This window comes from Delphinapterus leucas, chromosome 2 (assembly GCF_059928025.1).
Source record: "Delphinapterus leucas isolate spDelLeu-1000000601 "Yukka" chromosome 2, BTC_Dleu_Yukka2, whole genome shotgun sequence".
NCBI lineage: Eukaryota > Metazoa > Chordata > Mammalia > Artiodactyla > Monodontidae > Delphinapterus > Delphinapterus leucas.
This window is the reverse complement of record NC_143130.1, coordinates 73,784,990-73,810,156: the sequence shown is the minus strand read 5'-3', so window position 1 is coordinate 73,810,156 and position 25,167 is coordinate 73,784,990. Positions and strand designations below refer to the sequence as shown.

The window sequence follows — 25,167 nt, the reverse complement described above, 5'->3', positions numbered from 1 at the left end:
ACTGAGGGGTGCATCAGAAGTCACTTTCTAGGTTGGTTTGTTTTTTGGTGGTTTTTTTGGCCATGTGAAGCAGCATGGGGGATCTTAGTTCCCTAACCAGGGATTGAACCCGTGTCCCCTGCAGTGGAAGCGCAGGGTCTTAACCACTGGACCACCAGGGAAGTCCTCTAGGTTTGTTTTTAATGGTACAATTTTATTCATAGTATTCAGAGTATTTCTTTGTTTTCAGAGTAAGCCCCAGTCTCCAAAGAGAATTGCTTCCCTTCTTCCCATCAACAGTGGCTCCAAAGAAAATGGGATCCATGAGGAACAAGACCAAGAGCCACAGGATCTCTTTGCAGGCAAGTATGGACTCAAAACTTAAGCTAGGAATCTAGCTTAAAACATAATAAACAAAACATAATAAAAGGCAGTACCTGCCATCACGATTCTTACAGGTTTAGGGAGTAAGACATAAATATACAGTTATTTAAGAATGTGATTTAGACAAATTGTTAAACAATAATATAAATGTGGCCAGAGGACTGATAGAAATATTAGGTCACAGGAGCTCAGAGGGGTCTGAGGTGAGACTAAAGCAGTGGTTTTAGACTTTTATGACCAAGACTCATAGTAAGAAATACATTTTGTGTCATAATCCAAAATATTTATGCACTTGTATAAAACTAAAAGTTTTATTAAATGACTTGCCTTTACTACCCTCCATACAATCTGAAATTTTCAGTTGTTTCTCTTTTTTTAAAATGCTGTTTGTAACCCACTGAATCACTGTCACAATTCCCCAGTGAACAACAGACTGCAGTTTGAAAAATACTAGTATAGAACAGAGTTTCTCAATCTTGGCATTATTAACATTTTGGGCCCAATAATTTTTTGTTGAGAGGGACTGCCCTGTTCTCAACAAAAGGTGGTCCTTCCCCTGCACCACCCCCAAAGACATTCAAAGACATTTGGCAATGGTTGGAGACATTTTTGTTTGTCACACCTGGTATCTGCTGAGTAGAGGCCATGGATGCTGCTAAACACCCCACAGTACACAGACAGCCCCTCACCAAAAAGAATTATCCAGCCCAAAATATCAGTAGTGCCCTCATTGATAAGCTCTGCTCTAGAGTGATTTTGTAAGACTTCTTGGAAGAAGCAGGATTTATGTAGGAAAAAGAGAAAGGGTGCAAATGGTTAGGCAGGAAGTATATGGTGTGTTTGAGGGACAGTCAGTAAACTCAGTGGGCCAAAACAGGGGCTTCTTAGAGATGCCATGGAAGGTAAGTCTGGAAATGTTGTTTAGGAGGATTTTAGATAACAGTAATAATTAGAATTTGAATTTTCATCCTAGTGCCAATTAAGAACCATTGGTAGTTTTGAGTAAGGAAAGTGATATGGGCAAAGTGAGGAAAGACTGACCTGGTAAAATTATTATATAAAACGGATTGCAATGGACAAAGACTGGAGATGTCAGAAGGCAATCACAAATTAGTTCAAGAATAAAATGGTAAAGACCAAAAATAAGGTAATGGAAATAGGAAAAGAAAGGTGAAAACTTTTCAAAAACTGAAATCAACAGAATCTGGTGTTGGTGATTGGAAATAACGGGTGTCCAAAAATAAGGATTGAAGACAGTCAAAAGTTTCAAGCCCAAGGATTAGGAAGAAAATGGTACCATTTTGAGAACTACATTCTACAGAAGAAACTAGCTTTGAGTTGGAAGGTGGGGAGAGTGAGTTTGGGTTTTAGATATTTTAAATTTTAAATGTGGGGATCAACTTCCTAGAGGTGGTAATTGAAACTGCCATGTGAATGAGACCCTCAAAGGAGAGAATGATAAGGAAGGGAAGAGATGAGAGGGTGGACTTGGGAAGGGAGGATCTTGGGAGGACTCTCACATTTGAACTCGGTGCGAAATTAAGACATGACAAGGGAAGAAGAGGTTAGAAGAAGGAATATAAAGATTTCATATATTTTCCAATTCCTTTCCTCTATGAAACTTAAGTGCCCACTGTTCATTCTGCTAATGTTTACATTTGGGATAAAATTTCTTGAGGAGAAATGCAAATAATGAATCATCTAGTTACATGGCAGACTGCAAAGAAAGTTTTTCTGTCTTTGGGAACTTAACATTTATATGATTTGCCCTTTAAGAAGACCTGAAATCTTGGTGTGACTGAGTTACCCCATGGTTGGGTTTTATATATGAACATGTAGAAGATCTTTATTAGGGACATATTTATTGCTGATGAAGGTTCTGATTTACTTCATTCCCCAACTGTTTTCAAAAGCAGCCAATGACTGCCTCATTACTAAGAAAGGAACCTAAGATATCTATAGAAAGGAATGCCTACAGTGATACATTTAGTTTAGGACTTGAGTAGTTTCTCAGATATTTCAGTTATTGACTGTGGAAATTTAAATGTTCTAATACTTTCTACATGATTAGTTTAGTGATGGTCAGAATCTCTGTGATGGAGTCCAGTGGCTCTTCCATTACTCTTATCAAGAGTACAAAGAAAAAAGCATTTTTGATGTAAGTTTTGTCACATTTGTCACAGGACTCTCAATAAAAAATGCACAGCTCTTCAAAAGGCTTTTAGTAGCACTCTAATAAGCCAAAGGTTTTAAATGTTTGAATTCCTGTTTCGTTTTCAGTCACATTTATTGGATTGGATAACTTAATTATTTATGTGGTGCCTGCATGATATGAATTTCTTAAACATACTTTAGCTGGTTGCTTGCTTCAAAGAATCCTATCACCCTAGCATGTTCATTATGCATACTTTTTGTGTGGTTTGTACTCCTACAGTAGGGCCAGATTATATTACCACCTCTCTTTTCCTGATGAGGAAAAGAATCCTGATAGGATTCTGACAGTCTGGCAACCTTGTTTATAGACATGATTAACTTTTTTTTTTTTTTGTGTGGTATGCGGGCCTCTCACTGTTGTGGCCTCTCCCGTTGCGGAGCACAGGCTCTGGACGCGCAGGCTCAGTGGCCATGGCTCACGGGCCCAGCCGCCCCGCGGCATGTGGGATCTTCCCGGACCGGGGCACGAACCCGTGTCCCCTGCATCGGCAGGTGGACTTTCAACCACTGCGCCACCAGGGAAGCCCTTTTAATGACAATAACATTGATCTAGGACCTGGTTATGCCTTATAGACCCCTCTGTCTGGTTTCATTTTAGCTCTAAATGAAAGTCTAGAAAAGAAAAAGAAACAGTTCTCTTTGAATTCCCTAAGGCTAGAATTGAATACTTACTGATCAGGCCAAACCCTAATGGATATTTATATTTTTCTTTATTAAAAAAAAAAAATTTCAGTTATTTAGGCTTTGAACTTCTAGCTCCATTGCTCCTAGCTGAGAGTGCGTTCTTATTATTTGCCTAAGAAATTGTAATGCCTAAAAATGGTACATAATGCTCTTTTAAAAGTCCCCTCCCTAGAGCACTTAGGGAATGAGTTCTGTTCAGCTGAGATTTTCCTAGACAAAGACAGCTCTTTAGCACTTTTTTTTAAACTATTTTGATTAGAAAGATTTTCAGATATTGCAATATATTTTTATCCCCCTTGGACAGCGTATATTAAACATAACTTAATCTTTGCAAGATGATCTAAAACTGTAATTGTGAACATTCTTAAACTGTGGTAAAACAACAGTGTCGTCTTCAGATGTGGCAAACAGTACTTTTCCCCCAGTGTTACTGCATTTGTATCTTAGGTCCATTTTTTCTAGCTTACAGTTTTTCTGACTCTTCTTTCATTATAAAATATCAACTATTTTTAGATGCCACAGTGGAGCTATCCCTGGACAGCACACAAAATAATCAGAAGAAGGTGCCAGCCAAAACACTCATTTCTCTTCCTCCACAGGAGGCCACAAATTCTTCTAAGCCCCAGCCAAGCTATGAGGAGGTGAGAATTTGTGCTGTTGGTCTTCTTTTGGATGTTTAGGACTGTGCTGCCAGCCTGAAGTTCAGTTGAGTTTGAACCTTGATATAACATGTATGACTCTTGAAGAAGACTCTTATGGTTAATGGACAGCCAAAATCCAATAAAGGACTCTTTCCTGGGCAGAGTATCTGTTACCCAGAAGATGGCACAGAGGCTTTCAATGGTCATTAATGATATTTAGTGTCCGAAGCTCCCATATTCAAGAGTATAGTGTCTCCTCATTCCCTCCTTAGCCTGACAGCGGCAAGTCTTCCAAAACCTAGTAATTATTCGTTATGATCAAAATAATGTTTTAAGAGAATAGATGTAACAAAGACCTTCGTGCAAGCTCCAACTTAAAGTAGTGGAAGTTGCTTCATCAAGATTGTTGGGAATGGACAGAGCTGAACACTGATGTGTAGAAGGATATATCTATATCTAATATATGTTATTATATTGATGTAATGTTAATGCAGAGTAAAATTAATATAGCCTTTTTTTGGGGTATCTCACGATTTGTCTTCTCTTTAAAAGCTAGAGGAAGAAGAAGAGGAAGACCAATTTGACTTGACAGTTGGTATAACTGATCCTGAGAAGATAGGTAAGTGTACTTGGGACTCCCTGTGATGTTAGGATATGGCTGTGGAAAGCACAGTTAGCTAATTTCTTAATGGTTACCTCCAGAGCTGAACTAGCTAGTGTGAAATACTTCATCATTATCTTTCCTATGAAACTATGCCCCTTGCTATGCTTCCAAGGCCAGAAACAGCAGTTACCAGTACTTATTTAGGCCTTTTCTGGCTTAAGAAAGAAAAATCAGAAAATCAAATATTATTCGAATCCCTTTTTAAAAACCCAAAATTGGCTTCTCCCACAGAGTTGTTGACACCATTTTATTCCCTCTTGAGATCATAAATTCCATTTAAGCACCCTAAAAACACGTTTTAAAATCTTGGGATGCTGGATTTATTTTTCCCTCAAGAAATTTGGATTTCTTGTTACATGTCTTTTTACTATGTACTCTTGATATTCTAATAAAGTGGGGAAATCTGCATCTCTCTTTCATAGGTAAAGATTAAAGAACCCAGGTTGAATTTTGATCAAATTTAAATTAGATTTTCAAAAAGCACAATACTTAACTTTGACCAGAATGTGGATTTTTAGGATAGCCTTCCTGTGTCTCAAGCTTGTGAGACCTTTTAGTGAGCGGAAAGCAAACAGCCCTCGACTTTCCTTGTTCCAGGTATAGTCTCTAAGAGAAGAGGCTGCACAGAGCTTTTTCCTTCTATTAAGTAAGGGTGATATTTGTATGGTTAAGAGGAAAAATGTGATTTCCAACCCTTTGTCTGTTCTGAACTAGGAACAAGAATTTTTAAAATCTAATTAGACTTTATGCCAAAATGGTTTGTTATTAAACTGTAGAGTTTTACTTTTCCTAGACTGGTGCACTGGTAGGATGTTTATGAGCATCTTATACAATTCCCTCATCCACCAGTAGAGGAAATTGAGAACCAATAAATGAAATGTAGCCTTCCTGTCAGGTCACAATGTATGGCCCGTGGTAGAACCTGGACCAGAATTTTGGATTACATGTTTAAGATTCTCTCTTGCCTCTCTAATATTTATGAATATTCTATATAAACATTGATTTTAGGCTAGTTATTAGCTGCTTTAAATCCTTGGTAGAGGGCTTCCCTGGTGGTGCAGTGGTTGAGAGTCCGCCTGCCGATGCAGGGGACACGGATTCGTGCCCCGGTCCGGGAAGATCCCACATGCCGCGGAGCGGCTAGGCTCGTGAGCCATGGCCGCTGAGCCTGCGCGTCCGGAGCCTGTGCTCTGCAACGGGAGAGGCCACAACAGTGAGAGACCCACGTACCGCAAAAAAAGGAAAAAAAAAAAACCAGAAATTTATTCTCTCAGAGTTCTGAAGGCCAGAAGTCTTGTCATGGTGTTGGTGAGGCCATACTTCCTCTGAAGGCACTAGAGAAGGACTGTTCCGTGCCTCTCCTCTAGCTTTTGGAGCCTCAGGCATTCCTTGACTTACAGATGAATCACTCCAGTCTCTGCCTTCATTGTCACATGGCATTCTCCCTGGTGCCTTCACATCATCTTCCCTTTATGTGTGTCTGTCTCTGTCCAAAGGTCCCTTTTTTATGTAGACACCAGTCATATTGAATTAAGGCCCACCCTACTGACCCCATTTTCACTTGATTTCTTCTATAAAGACCCTGTTTTCAAGTCAGGTCACATTCTGAGGTACCACGGGTTAGGATTTTCAACATATCTTTTTTAGGGGGACACAGTTCAATGTGTAACAGTAATTTAAACATCCCGTGGATCAGATTTATTTAAACACAAATCACTTTTGGTGATAAACCTTCATCCCTTTGCACCATAGTAGATTCTTAGTCATGTCGATGCCAAGAAACCAGCTACGTCAAGATTCATATTGATCTTTATAACAGCACCTTCTGTTTGCGTGGGCTGTGTACTCAACATGAGCTTCTCATTCCCACATGCATCTAAATAAGAGCCTCACTACCAGGATATTGCTTTTTAGAGCCTTGGTAATTTGCATATGTCATTTTCAACTTCCTGAAGTTATTTAGGAAATTAACAAATTTAAAAGTGCTGCATTTCTAGGACATTTCCACATCTTATAAGCTCTGGACATGAAAGTATGTCTCTTTTTTTACACATTGCCTCAGTAAAAACAGCTGATAAGCAGGCAAAGTGTCTGAAGATCCTACTTCACTACTGTGTTTTTATGTATGTTTGCACTTAGTCATTCCTTAATTGCAGGCACTAAATCATGGAATTGACCTTTTGGACATTTGACCATGACTATGCAACTGTGAATGAAAATTTGAAAGTTTATAAAGTAAATTTAGATTTTTTTCCTTTTATCGGTGGTAAGCACCCTTAGTAGTATTAGGCGATATAGTTTAAGTGGTTTAGAAGAGAACTAACAGTGGTAATAAATATAATTTCTAAAGCTTTACTTAAATAGTTTCTGGTTTTTGTTTGTTTTTTAACATCTTTATTGGAGTATAATTGCTTTACAATGGTGTGTTAGTTTCTGCTTTATAACAAAGTGAATCAGTTATATATATATATATGTTCCCATATCTCTTCCCTCTTGCGTCTCCCTCCCACCCACCCTCCCTATCCCACCCCTCCAGGCGGTCACAAAGCACCAAGCTGATCTCCCTGTGCTATGCGGCTGCTTCCCACTAGCTAGCTATTTTACGTTTGGTAATGTATATATGTCCATGCCACTCTCTCACTTTGTCACAGCTTACCCTTCCCCCTTCCCGTGTCCTCAAGTCCATTCTCTAGTAGGTCTGTGTCACATTGCTCTTTTGGTAGGGCTTGGATAGATGAAGAAAGCAAGCCCTCTCTTCCTGTACAGTCTCCAACTTCTCTGTGTAATTTATAAAAGCAGTTATTCCCAGCCATCTCGGTGAACCCAAGTTGTAATATGTGACCCTGCAGGTCTAGAACTGCACGTTCCTCCCCTGGGCCCTTACCCCAGGACCAGTTCAGAGGCTTTGGCAGCTAGTAATTGTTGACCTACGTTTTCCTGGTTGGTGTGGGGAAGAATCGGGGTGGGAAGGAAGGGAATGAAACCAGCCTAATGTGCCAGAGCCCAGCACTGGAGTTATGTCTGTCTCGAGTCCAATGTGTGTCTTTTCACTGCTCAGGGAGTCAATGGTGCCTTTATGTCCCTAAGTGGTTGAGGTCAGGACACTACCACAGAGAAAAACAATTGCTTGAATCCCAAATTATTGAACAGTCAAAGCCTTTTTCAGAAAAATAATTCCTCCAGGAAAGAGAGATTTGTGTGACATCAGGCAGCCGAAGTGTCTTCCTGCCAGGCCCTTTGCCCTGGGTGAACATGCTAGATGAGAGGGGTCAGTGTCCCCCAGCACCAGTGGAGGGACCGGCGCAGTACTTCTGAAAGAGCAAATGGAGCCCAGAGCTAGCTTAGGGTAGAACTTCTTGTTTCCTTTTACATCATTTGCTTCCTTCTCCTCCTCCTGCTTTATACAGCAAGAGAATTGTTTGGATTTAGACAGATGTGTGTAACTAGCCCAAATACTGGCATGGTAACAAGCGATGGATTGTCAGTATCCAGTGCTGCTTTGTGGAGGGTATAAATAGAGCCTGGCTTTGGAACAGGAGGCTGACTCTCTTGTCTGACTTAAACTGGGGCCCAGCCAGCATCCATGGGGCCATGATATGCGCCACAGAGGTCCTGAGACAAAGTAGGAACTGGATTATAGGATAGTATATAAAGCTTAGAGATGAAACAGATATCCCTTCTTGTACACAGCTCCTGTGGCTGGCTTATGATTCCTGGTTAAATGTTAGCAAGATTAGTTCTGCTTTGGTTTACAGAATAATCCTCTCCTGCTTTCTTTTTCTCCCCACAGGGGATGGTATGAATGCCTATGTGGCCTACAAAGTTACAACACAGGTGAGTCCAAATGACCCTGCTGATGACCACCTTAATAGACTTGGGTGCTCATACCAAGAAGGTCATCATTCAGATTATTTCTGGGTATTTCTTTAGTTTCTTTGTCAACATCTTCCTTCAAGTTTACTCAAGATGGAGCAAGTCTGCATCCCCTTGGTAATCTCATCTGAGCCTTTCCACTTTTCTTCCAGAGAGCTAACACTTCAGTGTGAAACTTTGTAAGTTTTATTAAGACATGTGGTGTATCTGATATAGTACCATCCCTCTTAAGAGCTATGTGGCTTAGAGCTAGTTTGGCGGATCACCCCAAACTATATCACCTGTTTAAAAATCATCAGTTCTTCTGAGGTTTCCTATGTGGAACTTCTTTTAATGCTCTCCCTAACCTTTTGCCCCTCGGGTCTGGTCTTCCTTTTTTATATAATATTAATGCATACAAAACTTACACGTTGTTGTATGCAGGTTATGAAGCATAAAAAATGAAGCCCCGAACCTACCACCAGTCTTAAGATGAGTACCATTGAATCTACCTGCGTGTTTCTCCCTCTCCTATCCCCTGCCTCATACCTTAGAGGCGACCACTCTCCTGAGTTGTCTCTCATTTCCTTTATTAAAAAGTCTTCCCATATGTATCTCTAAACAATGTACTGTTTTGCTTTTTTTTTTTGAGTTTCATTAAAATGGTATCATGCTAAATATAGTGCTTTCTTTACTACCATTGTTCCTCAGACCCATCCATGTTGTGTGTAGCTGTAGTTAATTAGTCCATTTTGTGATTATAGCATAATACATTCATGTTCCTGTTGTGAATATTTGGCATGTTTCCAGTTTTTGTAATTATGCGCTGTGAACATACTTGCACATGTCTTCTGGTGTACACATAAGAAGAGTTTCTTTTGGGTATATACTCAGGAATAGTTCCCCTGGGTCATAGGTAGTGCAAATGTTGAAGAAAAGGAATACAAACTGCTTTTTAAAGTCCTTGTGCCAGTTTATACTTCCATCAGCGGTATGTAAAAGTTCCCATTGACACACTTCTCTGCCAGCAGTTGGCAAGGCCCCACCTTCTTAAATTTTGCCTGTCTGGTGAGTATTAAATGATCTCTCAATATGATGTAGGCCTAGTCTTTTTTACTAGAAGTTTTCTTTATATTATCCCTCTACTACTTGTTGACCTGCCCCTGTGTTCTAGATCCTGTGACACTTTAAAGGTTAAAGTGTCTACAGTATAGAGATTTCGTCTGATCCTCCCCCCTTAGGGGCATTGTTTACTCTGTCTTTTCTTCCGTTTGGCTGCTTTAATTCCAGCAGCTAATACCCTTAATAAGTCAGTGCAGGGTGAATGGGTTAATAGAGGACCATAGAATTCTAGCTTTAAACTAGATTGCAACATCTCTTTCCTTAGAGCAAGAGCCCTTAACCTGCAAGTAAAACCACATTTGAATTTAATTAGTTGCCTTTGTAATCTAATGTATATTATTTTATGCACTTAAAATCATTATTCTGAGAAGGGCTCCATAGATTCCCAGACAGCCAGAGGGGATTATAGCTCAGAAAACAAACAAACAAACAAACAAGAGTAAGAATCTCAGAGAAAGTTATTTACCAAGTGGCTAAATGACAGGGATCTGGGAAAAAGATTCCCTTGATGTCAGCTGGATGACTTTTAAGATACTCATTCATCCCCTATTTAAAATGAGATCGCCTTGTATTTTTTCTTTCCCCAAGACGAGCTTACCAATGTTCAGAAGTAAACAGTTTGCAGTGAAAAGAAGATTTAGTGACTTTCTGGGTCTTTATGAGAAGCTTTCAGAGAAACACTCCCAGAATGGCTTTATCGTCCCTCCTCCCCCGGAGAAGAGCCTAATAGGTAAGCCTGTGGTCTTTAATTCTGCTTAGATTCTTTCCTTTGCATTCTTTCTGCCATATACTTTCTACTTAGTATATGAGACTACTTTTAATAGCAGTGTAGACTCTTGCAGTTAGAAAAGAAGTATTTCCGGGACTTCCCTGGTGGCACAGTGGTTAAAAATCCGCCTGCTAATGCAGGGGACACTGGTTCCATCCCTGGTCTGGGAAGATCCCACATGCCGCGGAGCAGCTAAGCCTTGTGCCACAACTACTGAGCCTGTGCTCTAGAGCCCGCGAGCCACAATACTAAAGCCCTAGAGCCCGTGCTTGGCAACAAGAGAAACCACCGCAATGAGAAGCCCATGCACTGCAACGAAGAGTAGCCCCCGCTTGCCACAACTAGAGAAAGCCTGCGCGCAGCAACGAAGACCCAACGCAGCCAAAAATTAATTAATTAAAAAAATTATTTCCAGCATTTTCCTATAAATTACACGTGGTCTAGAGAAATAGTATGTTTTGACATGGTCTCTTTCTTTGAGTGCAATAGGAGGCTCTGGTTTTAGCTTCTACAGTTGTGTGTGTGTGTGTTTGTATTGGTATCCTGGAGTCTTCAATGATTGCTGTTCCTTCCAGATTGAAATGTACTAACTGAATGAGGGGAAGGAGATGGGGCAAGGAATCTTCCCATTACAATCAACTGATGTCTGTTAATCTCTACTCAGAGCCCCATGGCCCCCTTTTAGAAAACATATGCTCTGGAAATCCCAGAGCGTAGAACCTTCAGCACTTTAAGACTAGTTTAAAAATTGACTGTCATGAAAAGAACCTTTTGTTCATGCCTGCTCGTGACATAGACGTGGACTTCGGTTGTATTTTGTAGAGCTGTCTTCATTGCCTTCCTCCTGTGGGCTTTTTTTTTACAGCCTTATGCTTTTCATGATGATATATGGGTTTTTTTTTCTTTTTTTTTTGCTTTTTAAATTCTTTTCCAGGAATGACAAAAGTAAAAGTTGGGAAGGAAGATTCTTCTTCTGCAGAATTTCTTGAAAAACGGAGGGCTGCTCTAGAAAGGTAAGTACCCTAAAACTATTTTCTTGAATACCATGAGAACAAATGAGAAGCAGAAACTAAGACTTAATTACGATGAGATACTTGCTGGAGTTAGTAGTGGTGAAACTTGAGTGAATTAAAGATTCCTACCTCCATATTATCTCTAACCTTTCCTAAGTCTCTTTCCTTCCCACCTCAGGAACAGAACATCTTCTTTTCTTTCCCCACCTTGAGTGAGCAATCAAATTCTCCTTCAACAGTCAAACATGAATGGCTCTGAGGTCACTTTCTGAGCAGTGATTTTTCTTCCCTTTTTGGAAACGTGAAGAATATGAACTTGAATGTGCTTGTACTTAAGTGCCTTATCTGAGGACATTTTAAAGTAATGAGAGACATTGTACCCCTGTATGATACTCCAAACCTTGTGAGGCCGGGTCAGCTAACCAGATAACTCCTTACCCCGTAGGTACCTTCAGAGGATTGTGAAACATCCTACCATGTTACAGGACCCTGATGTCAGGGAGTTCTTGGAAAAAGAAGAGGTTAGTATTGTACAAACTGAATTTCACAATTCATATCTGCCCCTGTGAAATGAAACTAGTTCATTCAACAAATATTTGAGCACCCGTGTATAGCCTAGTCTCAGACTACATCCTAGTTTGTAAGCACCCAAAAGTGACAAGTATTCTTCAGCCTCTGAAATAAAAGAAGCTCTGCCTGCAGTCAAAAGTAACTGGTTGTAGGGCTTCCCTGGTGGGGCAGTGGTTGAGAGTCCGCCTGCAGATGCAGGGGACACGGGTTCGTGCCCCGGTCCGGGAAGATCCCACATGCCGCGGAGCGGCTGGGCCCGTGAGCCATGGCCGCTGAGCCTGCGCGTCTGGAGCCTGTGCTCTGCAACGGAAGAGGCCACAACAGTGAGAGGCCTGCGTACCGCAAAAAAATAAATAAATAAAAGTAACTGGTTGTAGAGGTCAAACTGCAACCTAGTTTTGTCTTTGTCTTATTAGATCAACACAGTGATCTGTTGGGCAGGTCCTTGGAATGTCTTTCATAGGTTACTACTTGGCTCAAATTGAATGCTTATTTTGTGCCAGGAGCTGAGGGGTTTTAGTTCAAAACCAGTTACCACGGAGCACAGAACTGCCAGCATATAGCAAAAGTGTTGATTCAAGTGGACAGTCTTTTTTAACAGGCTATGCGTAGGCTATTCATGATTGTGAAAAACTAGAGACAGCTCAGTTGCTAATAATTGGAGAATTAGGTGAAATATATCAATACAACAAATACTTAATTCTCATCATAAACAGAGAATATACAGAAATTCATTGGAAGCATACATTTAAAGAATTATGAGGGAGAGGGATAAATTAGGTATATGAGATTAACAGATATGCACTACTATATATAAAATAGATAAACAACAAGGATTTACTGTATAACACAGGGAACTATATTCAGTATCTTGTAATAACCTATCATGGAAAAGAATCTGAAAAAAAATATAACTGAATCACTTTGCTGTACACCTGAAACTAACACAATACTGTAAATCAACTATACTTCAGTTTAAAAAAAGAACTATAAAAAGTGAAACATGAAACAACATATAAATAGAGCAGAAGAAATATGTTAGTCATTAAGGATCAAAAGAAACACTGGAATAAAACAATGTTATATCTCATAGGAAAGAAAACTAGAAGAAAATAAGTGACAGGGTAGGACTATTGTATTTATTTTTTCATTTTATTTTTACATTTTTCTTTAATTTGCATATCCTATGTATTACTCTAATTAAGAAAATGGTACTAAGTATATGGGTTATTTTCCCCCCCAAAATGAACTCTTTTTTTTTTTTTTTTTGCGGTACGCGGGCCTCTCGCCGCTGTGGTCTCTCCCCCTGCGGAGCACAAGCTCCGGATGCGCAGGCTCAGCGGCCACGGCTCATGGGCCCAGCCGCTCCGCAGCATGTGGGACCCTCCCGGACCAGGGCATGAACCCACGCCCCCTGCATCGGCAGGCGGACTCTCAACCACTGTACCAACAGGGAAGCCCCCAAAATGAACTTTTTAAATTAAAAATTCTCTGTCTAATGCTCTAAATCTTTTTTCTCCTCTGGGATCCCTAAATCCACTTTTCATTTTCACGCCCTGCTTGGTACCCCTAGAGCAGAGTTTCTCTCCAGTGGCACTGCTGACATTTGGGCTGGATCATCCTTTGTTGTGGAGGCTGTCCTGTGCTTTGTAGGGTTAGCAGCATCCCTGGCCTCACCCACTAGATGCCAGTACCCTCCCCCACCTCCCTGTCCCCAGTTTTATTATTATTTTTTTATAAATTTATTTATTTTTGGCTGAGTTGGGTCTTCATTGTTGCATGCTGGCTTTTTCCAGTTGCAGCGAGCGGGGGCTACTCTTCGTTGTGGTGCCTGGACTTCTCATTGCGGTGGCTTCTCTTGTTGCAGAGCACAGGCTCTAGGCATGCAGGCTCAGTAGTTGTGGTGCGCGGGCTCTAGAGCGCAGGCTCAGTAGTTGTGGTGCACAGGCCCAGTTGCTCCACGGCATCTGGGATCTTCCCGGACCAGGAATCGAACCCGTGTCCCCTGCATTGGCAGGTGGATTCTTAACCACTGCGCTGCCAGGGAAGTCCCCCCAGCCTCCAGTTTTAATAAGCAAAATTATCCCCAGACATGGCCAAATGTCCCCTAGCGGGCAAAATGGCCCTGAGTTGAGAACCAGTGCCTCAAGAGTCCTGGGCACTAAAATCTAATTGTTCAGCGTGGTATACTATATACACTATAGATTCTTCAGCATCCCTTTCATGCCTTCGGAAAGGAGTGGGAAGACTGAACTAGTCAAATTGTTTCTAAGTATTCGGAATGCTTGACTTAACTAGGTTGTCCCTAAAAGTAGCCTCAATCTGAATAAATTATGTTCTTGTCCTTGGACCTTTGTTCACTGAGGAAAATCCAAATGGAATTGCAGCACGACTTCAAAGTGTCTCAAGATTTTAAGTTTAGCTGTGTGCAGAGCATGCATCCAAAAGAACTTCTGACTTTTAACAAAAGCGTGTTTGGTATTTAAGCAGTTCATGCCTAGGTGGGCAGACTATCTCAACCTGAGGTCACCTGGCCACATAACACACTCTGCTTTCTTTCTGCACACAATATCAGAAGCTGAAAATTTTGCTGATTCTATTTAATGTGGTCCTTTGATTTTTTTTTTTCTCTTTACATGCTAGTTATGGATTTGTCTAACTGCCTTTGAAAATAACAAGCTACAGTTCAAATAATTTGTTTGGCAAGTTTTGGGCATGCCATCTGATGGATACTAATTCTTCTGAACCTAAAATAGGGGCAGCAGATAACTTGCCACCCTGCCTTCTTGGTCTTGTAGCTGCCACGCGCCGTGGGTACCCAGACATTCAGTGGTGCTGGTCTCCTCAAGATGTTCAACAGAGCCACAGATGCAGTCAGCAAAATGACCATCAAGATGAATGAATCAGACATTGTGAGTAGCCCTGTGCCTCTCAGCTTTCCGTACCCCCTCAGGCTTATGGGTCAGAAGCCTTGAGGAGTCCTGAAATTTCTGAGATTAGAGACTTTCTTTTTATGATAATTCAGTCCCTTTAAAAAACAAACAAAAAAACTGCTAAGGAAAGACTGCTCTACACCTGTATGAGTAGCCTCCTTTAAAGCTCTGGGCCTGTGTGTTTCAGTGGTTTGAGGAGAAGCTCCAGGAGGTAGAGTGTGAGGAACAGCGCTTACGGAAACTGCATGCCGTTGTAGAAACTCTAGTCAACCACAGGAAAGGTAACAAACCTCCGAAATGCACTTGGAAGTGGGGGAAACTGATGTCTCCAGTGAGCTGGAGATGGGAGGGTATGCTGTTCCCAAGCCTCAGCCATTCAAGTTGAAATTCTCAGCCCACCTGGTCCTTGATGTTCTTATCGAAAAGATATGCCCTGCATCTCCTGGCAAGAAACATGACTCCACCACTGAGGACATTGTACTCTTTACCTGGGAGAGGTACAGGGAAGCCATCCCAGTTACAGCTTGACCTGGGATGTAGGCTTCTGTTGGTGGCATTTGAGTTGGTGGCTTATATCCAAAATGATGTTACATGCCTTAGCTACATGGTCCAATGAGCAATATGTAAATGCGGGAAACCATATATGTCTCTTGACCCTTCTTCACCTTTCTTTGGTGAGATTTACTTAAGAGCTAGTGAAATTTACCAAGTTTGAATGCTTTCCTTTTCTGCCTTAAACATGCTGATAATCAGAACTCTAAACAGGCAGAAAACCATTAGAATGAGGGCAATGTAAGGGTTGGCAAAATATGACCCAGCCCATGGGCTGTATCTGGCCATGGGCCTATTGCTCTGGGTTGGGAATGGTTTTTACATTTTTAAAGAGATGGGGAGGGGGGGCGGGGAGAGTGAACCAAAGCTTAAAATACAACAAAGTTGTCCTGCTCTGGCGCATGCAAAACTATGCAGTGTGCGTACACTCACTCTTGCAGAAGGCTGTTTACCACAAGCTCTAACGTAAAAATCAGAATCATGCCATTGGCCTGTTTTTATTAACTGGCCCCTGGTTCTCCAGGAATATTGGAGCTGCTTCTTCCAAGTAAGCCTAACCTAGGGAAACTAAGATCAGCAGTTACCTCTCCCTGCTCAAGTGACCGAGCTGCATTGCCCTCACTTTCTGAATACAGTTAGCTGTGGTGTAAGTGACTAGGTTACAGAGCCCACAGTTGCCAGACATGCGGGGGCCAGCATTGCTAAGGCATCCATTGCAGTGCCAGCCGACTTGTCCCTTTTCCTTGGGAGATCAGAGGTCTCTGCTATCTTCCTCCTTCCAGAGCTAGCGCTGAACACATCCCAGTTTGCAAAGAGTCTCGCCATGCTCGGGAGCTCTGAGGACAACACAGCATTGTCACGGGCACTCTCCCAGCTGGCTGAGGTGGAAGAAAAGATCGAGCAGCTCCACCAGGAACAGGCCAACAATGACTTCTTCCTCCTTGCTGAGCTCCTGAGTGACTATATTCGCCTCCTGGCCATAGTCCGTGTAAGCGTCTCATTCCTTTCCTCTTTCTCCTCCACTTGATTTAATTTGTCTTTTCCTTTGCTCTTCCCGTTCCCAAGATGGTTTCATCCATTATAGCTCGAAATAATTTTTTCTACTCTCAAAAGAGAAGGTGTCTCGTAAACCAAAAAGTCCATTAAACTTTTAGTTATCACTGAGTCACATTGAGGCCCACAGCCAGTTTTTTAAATGAATTTGGAGAAAAGACCACTCTTGAATTTCCAAGTAGGGCCCTCCTTATTGTTGAAGCTGGACAGTATCCTCTATGCTCCTTTCTTCAAGCAAGGTTTATTAGAGACCTGCGGTCTTGTCCCCCTGGAGCAGTGACTTCCTCAGTCCTTTGGTCTTTGCCTCCTTAACAGTAAGCGGCGGCTTTGCCCTGGTAAGAGCTCTTGCTGGCTTCCACTTGTCCCTCCAATGTGGGCAGTCAGGTAACTAAACAGAACTGGCTTGGCACTGGCTGCATGGAGGAGTGTGGCCAGGGGGCCAAGAGAGCTTGTCACCAGAGCCCTCTGTGAGCTTTGCTGACCACACCGGTAGAAACACTGCAGCCTGCCCCTCAGGTCAAGCACCTCACCTTCTCTTCTGGTGACCAGGGCACTCTGGTTTCCCCTGACCTTTCAGAGTGGCCAAGGAAGCTTCACCGGGCAGTGATATTAGCTCTCACATGGCCTCCCTGAGACAGAGGAAAGAGCCAAGAGGGAGCCTGGCGCCTGCCCTAAAAGGGCCTGAGTCTGCCTGACCCAGGTTGGGACCAGAATGTATGAGCCTCTGAGTTGGAGCAGAGCCACCTCCACTCCCCGTCCCCAACCTCGCCCTCGCCAGAGAGCTCCTGTATTGTCAAGAGCCAAGCTGCACCCAGGACTCTCATTTCCTCCGTGGTAGAGGTGCTTAATATAGCCTGTGAGGTTGCTCATTGTCCTCTCCCCTTGCTGTTTGCTTTGCTGCTAACTCCAGAGTGATAAGAGGCTGAAAAAATAACCTGCTTGGGAGTTTTTGGAACTGGTCAGACTACTTAGACTGGAGAGCCGTCCCAGGGAAGGGTTCTCTCTGGGGAAGCTTTCAGAGAGCAGTATTGTTTGGGGTCTCTGGAGAGCTCAGCACTTGGATATGACCTTCAAGCCAGGTGAGCCAGTATGGACAGGGGTGAGGGAGGCCTAGCTGGGGCAGCTCGCCTTAGAGCACAGAACTGCAAGCTCGTCTTTTTTCAGAGACCCCTCACCTGCCCTCCTCATAATCATGAGCTAGCTATGGGGTTGGAGAGATGAACAGATGTTTCTTTTCTGCTGAACCTGCAGCTGTACCACAGTTAGCCCAGGGGATTAGGTTGGATTTGAGGTCACCCTTTATCTAATCCTTTGACATTCAGCTGTTTAGAAATTGAGGTGAGCAGCAGTGACAATGCGGGGGAAGGTAACTTTGGTGTCATTTCACTCCCTAAGGCTCAAGTCTCAGCAAAGGCCTGCACTAAGGAGGCCTAGAAAACATCCAGGGAGCTCTTGTAGGGAAGGGGAGCAAAAGGAGCAGGGCTGGGAGGCTGCCCCAGACGCAGGTCTTTCATCCAGGCCTCTTGAAGCCTACAAAGCCAGTGGTGGTGCAGGATGGTTTTGTTAGGCCAAACAGCTATCCTCTGGAAACACTGATTGTGGTCAAGGAGCTAGAAACATGGAAAACCAGCAGGTGGACTTTGGAGAGCTTCTTGGGGGCCTTGATAGCCTAGAACAGTTGAATGTATGGATGAGATGAAAGCAGTGTGTCCCTGTGGTAGGTTTAAGTGTTTATTTAAAGATCTGTTAAGCTCACCCTGTATATTGTTCGGGTATCAGTTTAAAGTTTGCTTCCTTAGGTTGGCCTTCCCTGATGTATCTCCCAGGCTAAGCTAGATCCCAAGTTTTATTACAGTACTGTGCTTGTTTTCTCTGTACTCTGCATGCTTATAATTACTTATTGGCAATTAGTAGTACAATGTCAGCCTTTCCTGTTAGATTACAAGCTCCATGAAAGCAGGCCCATGTGTTTCATTCCCCATTGTATTCTTAGCTCCTGGCACATGGCAGACACTCAGGGAAAGTGTGTAGACTCATGAACTGACTGGTCTGAGAGAGGCAGTTCCAAAGCCATAGGACTGGGCACCAGCATCAGGTCACCTACTGTGCTCCCAGCCCTCCAGCCTTGGGAGTAGCATGAAGCAGCATGGCGCTGGCCCACTGGATCCTTGGAGAGGAGTCTTACCCAAGCTTGTGCTTTTGGATGTTAAACTTCCAGCTGGGCACTAACACGTGGCTGCAGAACCTACCCTTGCTCGGTCCTTCCCTACAGCTGCTGGGAGAGCCCCCCAAGGCAGAGCCAGCAGAGCTCCTGAAGGGCTGGTTGTGCTCTTCCCCAACCTCCACCTTCACAGGCCGCCTTTGACCAGCGCATGAAGATGTGGCAGCGCTGGCAGGATGCTCAAGCCACACTGCAGAAGAAGCGGGAGGCTGAGGCTCGGCTGCTGTGGGCCAACAAGCCTGACAAGCTGCAACAGGCCAAGGATGAGATCGTAGAGGTGAGGCCCCCGAGGCAGCCCAGCAGGGGTGTTCTGCTGGCTCCTGAATGAGCCTGGGTCCCATCCCACCCAGATGCTTAGAACCCCACAGCAGGCAAGAGAACTGATTGAGTCTAAAGGACAGCTGCTGGGGAAGCCTCTGAGAATGATCCAGGCTTGCCATGAGACCTGGCCCTCCTTGTCCTTTCCTGTTCCACTCAAACTTGCCAAATTAGAATCTCTGCAGGAGCAGTCCTGGCTGGGTCTTTGAAAAGCTCCAAGATGATTCAGATGTGCCCCCCCCCGGTAAGAACTAAATTCATTTCTGTGGGGCTCCCAGCTTTGCTGGCGAATACCTAAACCAGAGCCTCTGGGGTACCAGAGCTTTCTTAGGAACCAGGCTTGGCCTGAGGCACACGGCATCTCTTTCCCAGCCAGCCTGAAAGATGGCTTTCTACTGGACTCTGGCTTACGTGCTGAATCTCCATATCTAATCTTACCCAGAGGGACAGACAAATGCCAATTGAGGTCTCAGATACAGAATTTCTATTCAAAGGTAAAGACTTAATACCATAATATATTAAGTGATCCTTTCTTTCCTTTTCTTCCCAGTGGGAGTCTCGGGTGACTCAGTATGAAAGGGACTTTGAAAGGATTTCAACTGTGGTCCGAAAAGAAGTGATACGGTTTGAGGTGAGATAGAAGATCCTACTTCTCACAAGTGTGCAGTGCCTGGTTTAGTAACATTGTTGGTTTTGTCCAAGTCTCTATTGAGTAGGGAGACAGATGGCGGTGCCAGTGACTTGGCAGCTGTTGTGAACAGGCGTGGCCTTCTGTGTGTGTGTGTGTGTGTGTGTTCATGTTTGTGTGTTTGTTCCTGAGGCAAAGTGGCTGTCCTACACTTGTTGCTGGACCAGAGCACAAAACAAAGCTTGCAGCTGTCATAAACCCTCTACTCCCCTTCCCCACCCTGCCACCATTCAAGAAAACCTTGCAAGAGGCTATTTGGCTGGAAATTATAGCCAATCCAGCTGCTGTCTCTACTTTCTGAGGCTGTGCTCAGCCTTGGTCAGCAAAAAACATCAGCACCCTATCAAGAGGGGAAGGAGCAACTGTCTGGATGGTCAGTGTAGAATCCTGTCTCCTTTAGAAAGAGAAATCCAAGGACTTCAAAAACCACGTGATCAAGTACCTTGAGACACTCCTGTATTCACAGCAGCAGGTATGTAACTTATGCATGGCTTTCATCCTCTCTTGCTTGCTCCGAAGGCCAGCTGCCTACTTATGGCTTTGGTGACAGGATGATCTGGCCCTGCTTCAGAGGGGCTGGGCCCTGCTTAATCAATACTTGAAAGTAGGTCCTGGTTCTCTAACGTGGCGCATCCAGTAGGGTCTCTTCCTAAGCAGGATTGCCCTAATCCTACAATGAGTTAGTTTTTAAGAACAAACCCCAGCTCTCCTCTCCCTATAACCCCGTGATACCACCTAACCCTCTTGAGGCTGAGGCCCCAATCAGTATGTGAAACAGTGGCTGCCTGTGAGGAGCTGACTGAGCTGAGCCAAGCTGTGGCCCCCATGGGGGTACTTCCTCCAGGGTAGAACCAGGACTGTCTTCAGATATTGCCCTTGCACTTGATGCTTCCCTCAGTCTAGAGAGGTGAGGGCAGTGTGGCTGGCTGGCCAATCTGTCCCAAGGTCCACTGTCAGCAAAGCCATTTCTTCAGCTTGGCCTTAGCCCAGGCCTCCCTGTGGGTGGCTGCGGCACTTGGGAGAGTGCCCTGGCACTGTGCCTGTTCCCCTTCCAGGCTCAGGCTCTGCCACTAAATGGGGACACTTGCTTACTGACCCCACTTCTTTGCAGCTGGCAAAGTACTGGGAAGCCTTCCTTCCTGAGGCAAAGGCCATCTCCTAATGGACCAAGGACACCAGAGTCCACCTGCCTGACGCTGCCTTTTTATACACTGTCCTCCTCCACCTCTGCTGGACCCCAGTGATGCATCCTGCCTAGCCTGGACTTCACCCCTTCCTCCCTGCCCCCATGGCCAAGCTGTCCCCAGTCACTCTAACCAGTCCTTCATTTAGCTTCCATATATATTTTCTTACCTGAGAGAATAGTTTCTTGCTTTAAGCAAAAAACCTATACTAGATGGTGGAATTATGGGATAGGGGTGGAGTATTGATATAAATATATAAATACAAATGTATATTTTTCAGGATGTGGTTAGGAACTGGGAATAACATTTTCTGTTACTCCTGATGGTGCCATGAAAAGATTATGTAATAAAATACTTTAAAATCGGGTCACATGACTCAGAATGGTGGTGCTTTTTGCTTTAGGCTGGGGAGCAGTTGGGAAGCAGGTCTGGAATACTCCTAACCAAGAAATGCCCAGGTATAGCCAGGTATAGTTACTTCCTCTCCACAGGAGTTCACAAGCTTCTGCTCCTGCTTCCCTATGGATCTGGAATTTCCTTTTCTCTGTCTACCTCAGCTACCTGTTCTGAGGGTCTCTTAATCTATATAACTCTTACTCCTACTTCTTTAGGGAAGGAGTTTTAAACACATCTCTTATAATAAGAGAGACAAAAGCAATTCTCCTGCAGAGGAGGCCAGCTTTCACTTTTATTCCTGCCCTGTTTCCCTCAGCTGCCCAGGGTTCTCTGAGAGTCTTGCTTTCTGATCGCAAAGGCTTGCGTTCTGAACATCTTTTTGCTGCCCATCAAAGCATGTCCTCAGTAGACTGGTCCATGTTAAAAATGTAAAGGACTGATAAGGACTTAGCACTTTATCCCACTGACAACAGAACCAGGCACTCTGGCTCTAGATAAAGTCATCCCAGAATTCCTAAACCTTCTGAGTTCCAAGAAGCTTCACTATCTGTGCGCAGGAGGGAGCATGCCAGCAAGAGGCTTGAGTGTGGTCAGCACAAGCTGAGGGCGTTCAAAGGGGTCTCTGTGCTGGCCTGGCCAGGGAGGCCCAGTCTTGGATGCACCCGTGCTGGGCTTCCCCTCAGCTGTCCGCAGCCGCTAAGCTTGCTGGTCAGAGCAGACTGTGAAGCTGGTCTGTGGGACAAGCTGGCAGGCTGCATGCACGCAGGAACCTCCCCACTCCCAGCCCTACCAGCTGCAGAGATGCCCGGCTCTGTCAGTTCTTGTGGGGGCAATGTCAACCTTTGGGGAGGGCAGCATGAGGCAGGAACCGGCAGTAAACAGCAAGCAGCGCTGATCTCCAGTCCACCAGCCTGACGGGGAGTGCCAGTGCCGGCAAGTACTTTTTCAATATGTGGATTTTTTTTTTTTTTTTTTTTAGAAAAAGTCACTCAATCTCTCCCTCCCCGCTAATATCCTTTTTTTTTTTTTTTTAACATCTTTATTGGAGTATAATTGCTTTACAATTGTGTGTTAGCTCCTGCTGTGTAACAGTGAATCAGCTTCCCCTAATATCCTTATTACCACCTTTGATTTTATCCTTCCAGTCTTATATGCTTGCTCTGCTTAGTTGTAATAATATACACATAAAATATTTTGTATCCTGCTTTTATCATTCAACACTGTATAAGTTATAAGCATTTTTTCTATTTTGTTATCTATCTTCACAGACTTTATTTGTAAGGCTGTGTAATTTTAAGGCTTCCATAGAGTGACTGTACCATAATTCTGACTCATCCCTTGCTGTTGGATTCCTGGTTTGTTTGGTAACTTTTAAAATTTTAATATGATTTTAAACTTACAGAAAAGTTACAGGAATATCACAAAGAACTCCCATATATCCTTTACCCACATTTACCAAGTGTTTACATTTTTATCCCATTTGCTTTATGACTTACGATTTGCTTTATCTGTATTTATATGTTGTATTTTCTGAATCATTTGAGAGTAAGTTGCAGGCATTGTACCCCTTTACCCCAAAACTTCAGTATGCCTTTCCTTAAGAATAAGGACATCCTCTCATAATTTATAACCATAACCACTTATCAAAAACAGGAAGTATAACACTGATAAAATACTGTTAATCTGGGCTTCCCTGGTGGCGCAGTGGTTGAGAGTCCGCCTGCCGATGCAGGGGACATGGGTTCGTGCCCTGGTCTGGGAAGATCCCACATGCCACAGAGCGGCTGGGCCCATGAGCCATGGCCGCTGAGCCTGCACGTCCGGAGCCTGTGCTCCGCAACGGGAGAGGCCACAACAGTGAGAGGCCCACATACCGGAAAAAAAAAAAAAAATAATACTGTTAATCTAACACGTGCTCTCTATTTAAATTGTGTCAGCTGTCCCAGTAATGTCCTTCATAGTGATTCCTGGTGCAGGATCATGTGTTACATTTAGTTGTGACACATGATTACATGTGTCTCTTTTAACCCAGACTTCTTGAGCCTTTCCTTGCCTTTTATTACCTTGGCATTTTTGAAGAATACAGTCAGGTATTTTGTAGAATGTTCCTCAACTTGGATTGGTCTCATGGTTCCACATGACTAGATTAGGTTTTTGTATGTTGGGCAAGAACACCACAGAAGTGACATGTCCTCAGTGCATCTTAAGTTGGCATGTGATGTTAGTTGGTCCCATTAATGCTGACATTAACTCTGATCTCTTGGTTAAGCTGATGTCTGCCAGGTTTCCCTTTTTAAATTTACTCTTTTCCCTTTTGTAATTAACAAGTTATTTGTGGGGAGATACTTTGATATCATGTAAATATTTTATTCCTCATCCAGTGTGATTTTCTCACTCCATAGTTTCTTCTACATTTATTGTTTGGCATTCTACTTCTAAAGAACAGCATTTTTCCTCCCTATTTATTAATCTACTTGTTTATAAGTACGGATCAATGGATTCCTATTTACTCAAAGTTGCAAGCCATTGCTTTAATTTGTTTTGATTCTCAAACTGTCCCAGATTTCTAGCCGGCTCTTGTGTCTTTTTAACATATCCCCTTCATTTTTTTTTTTTTTTTAACACTTTCTTACTTTCTGGCTTAACAAGATGTTTCAGGCTTATCTTGTATCTTCCCTGCCCCAGCCCTGGAATCAGCCATTTCTCCAGGGAATCTTGATTCCTTTTAATGGAGAATGATATTTAGAAACCTAGAGCTGGGTGCTGAGTGTGCCCATTGCTACTGGAATGTCATTGCTTCTAGGCTCTTGGCAGACAGAGCAAGGAAATAGCTACAGATAAAAATATATGGAAATATTGAGAGAGATGGAGATAGATGATATAAAGAATTAGATATTAAAAATCATGAATCCACACTGATATTTTCAGTCTAGCTCCATAAAGTTTATTCTTATCCTCTCCATATTTGTAACTCTTTTCTCCAGACTAAATTTTAAAACTTTCTCCTTGCTTTGTTATGTTCCATCCAGTGATCATCTTGATGTAAGTCTGTTTTTATTATTTCCTTGGGATGGGCTCCCTTCTGGTTTCAGAACTTCCTCCTCGGCCTCCTGTCTCGAGGCTGATAGGGCCAGCTGTCTTTGGGGCCTGTGCATTTCTGTGCAGAGCTTGCGGACATGGAAATTAAGAAGGCCAATAGCAGGTTAAGTGTACTGGGCTGTATGGGGGAGATAGTGCCACGAAGATGGAGTCATTCCACCTGGGGACTCAGGAGAAAGAAACTGGAGAAGGGGATGTTTGAGCTGTCTTAAAGGTGAAGAGGTGTTTGCTTCTTCTGCTGGGACCATTCTGCCTCCCTGTGTCGTGTAGTGGGAGGTGGGCACATGTAGGGAAATGCAAGCGGCTCGATGTGGGCAGAGTTAAGTTAGTGGATGGCCCACGGAGAGTGACGAGCAAGAGCCGGATCACACAGTGCCTGTGACCTGTGGGGCACTTTGAACATTATCCTGCAAATATGGGGAGCTCCTGGAGGGACCTAAGCAGGAAATAACATGGTCACATTTGTGATGTAGACATATCAGAAGGTATGAGACTGGAGGCAAGGAGAGCCTGCCAGAGTGCCGAGGAGGGCCGTAGTAATGGTGCTGGAGCTCAGAGAGAGGTGGAGGACCTGGCGAAGAGCCACTGTGGTCTGGCCACCGATCTGATGAGAGGCCCAAGGGAGAGCATGGTGGCTGGCATGAGCCGCCAGCTTCTGGCTTGGATTTCAGGGTAGACGGTGAAGCCTTTCATGACATAGGTAATACAGGAGGCCGAATGGGTTTGGAGCAGATGGGCAGGAAAGCAGAGGGCACAGCAAGTGCTGACCGTGTCAGAGGCTCCTCTAAATGGGAAGGGAGGACTGTGCTGAGAGATGCGGGAGATCCAGAG

The 25,167-nt window shown here is 43.6% G+C and overlaps 1 protein-coding gene across 2 annotated transcripts in view; it reads left to right on the top strand.

Moving 5' to 3' along the window:
- Positions 1–21,211, top strand: part of SNX1 (sorting nexin 1) — a 35,787-nt gene extending 14,576 nt beyond the window's left edge. Inside the window, exons 2-15 of one of the 2 annotated variants that reach the window (XM_022579742.2) lie at positions 230–341; positions 3,775–3,902; positions 4,455–4,521; positions 8,357–8,400; positions 10,129–10,270; positions 11,244–11,322; positions 11,768–11,843; positions 14,691–14,804; positions 15,013–15,106; positions 16,160–16,365; positions 18,785–18,928; positions 19,520–19,600; positions 20,058–20,129; positions 20,769–21,211. In XM_022579742.2, coding sequence (XP_022435450.1) covers positions 230–341; positions 3,775–3,902; positions 4,455–4,521; positions 8,357–8,400; positions 10,129–10,270; positions 11,244–11,322; positions 11,768–11,843; positions 14,691–14,804; positions 15,013–15,106; positions 16,160–16,365; positions 18,785–18,928; positions 19,520–19,600; positions 20,058–20,129; positions 20,769–20,819 — 1,410 coding nt within the window. In that variant the 3' untranslated portion in view covers positions 20,820–21,211. Of the gene's footprint in view, positions 1–229; positions 342–3,774; positions 3,903–4,454; positions 4,522–8,356; positions 8,401–10,128; positions 10,271–11,243; positions 11,323–11,767; positions 11,844–14,690; positions 14,805–15,012; positions 15,107–16,159; positions 16,366–18,784; positions 18,929–19,519; positions 19,601–20,040; positions 20,130–20,768 lie in introns of both variants that reach the window. The other variant, XM_022579743.2, reaches the window with a different exon arrangement.
- The last annotated feature ends 3,956 nt before the right edge of the window (positions 21,212–25,167 follow it).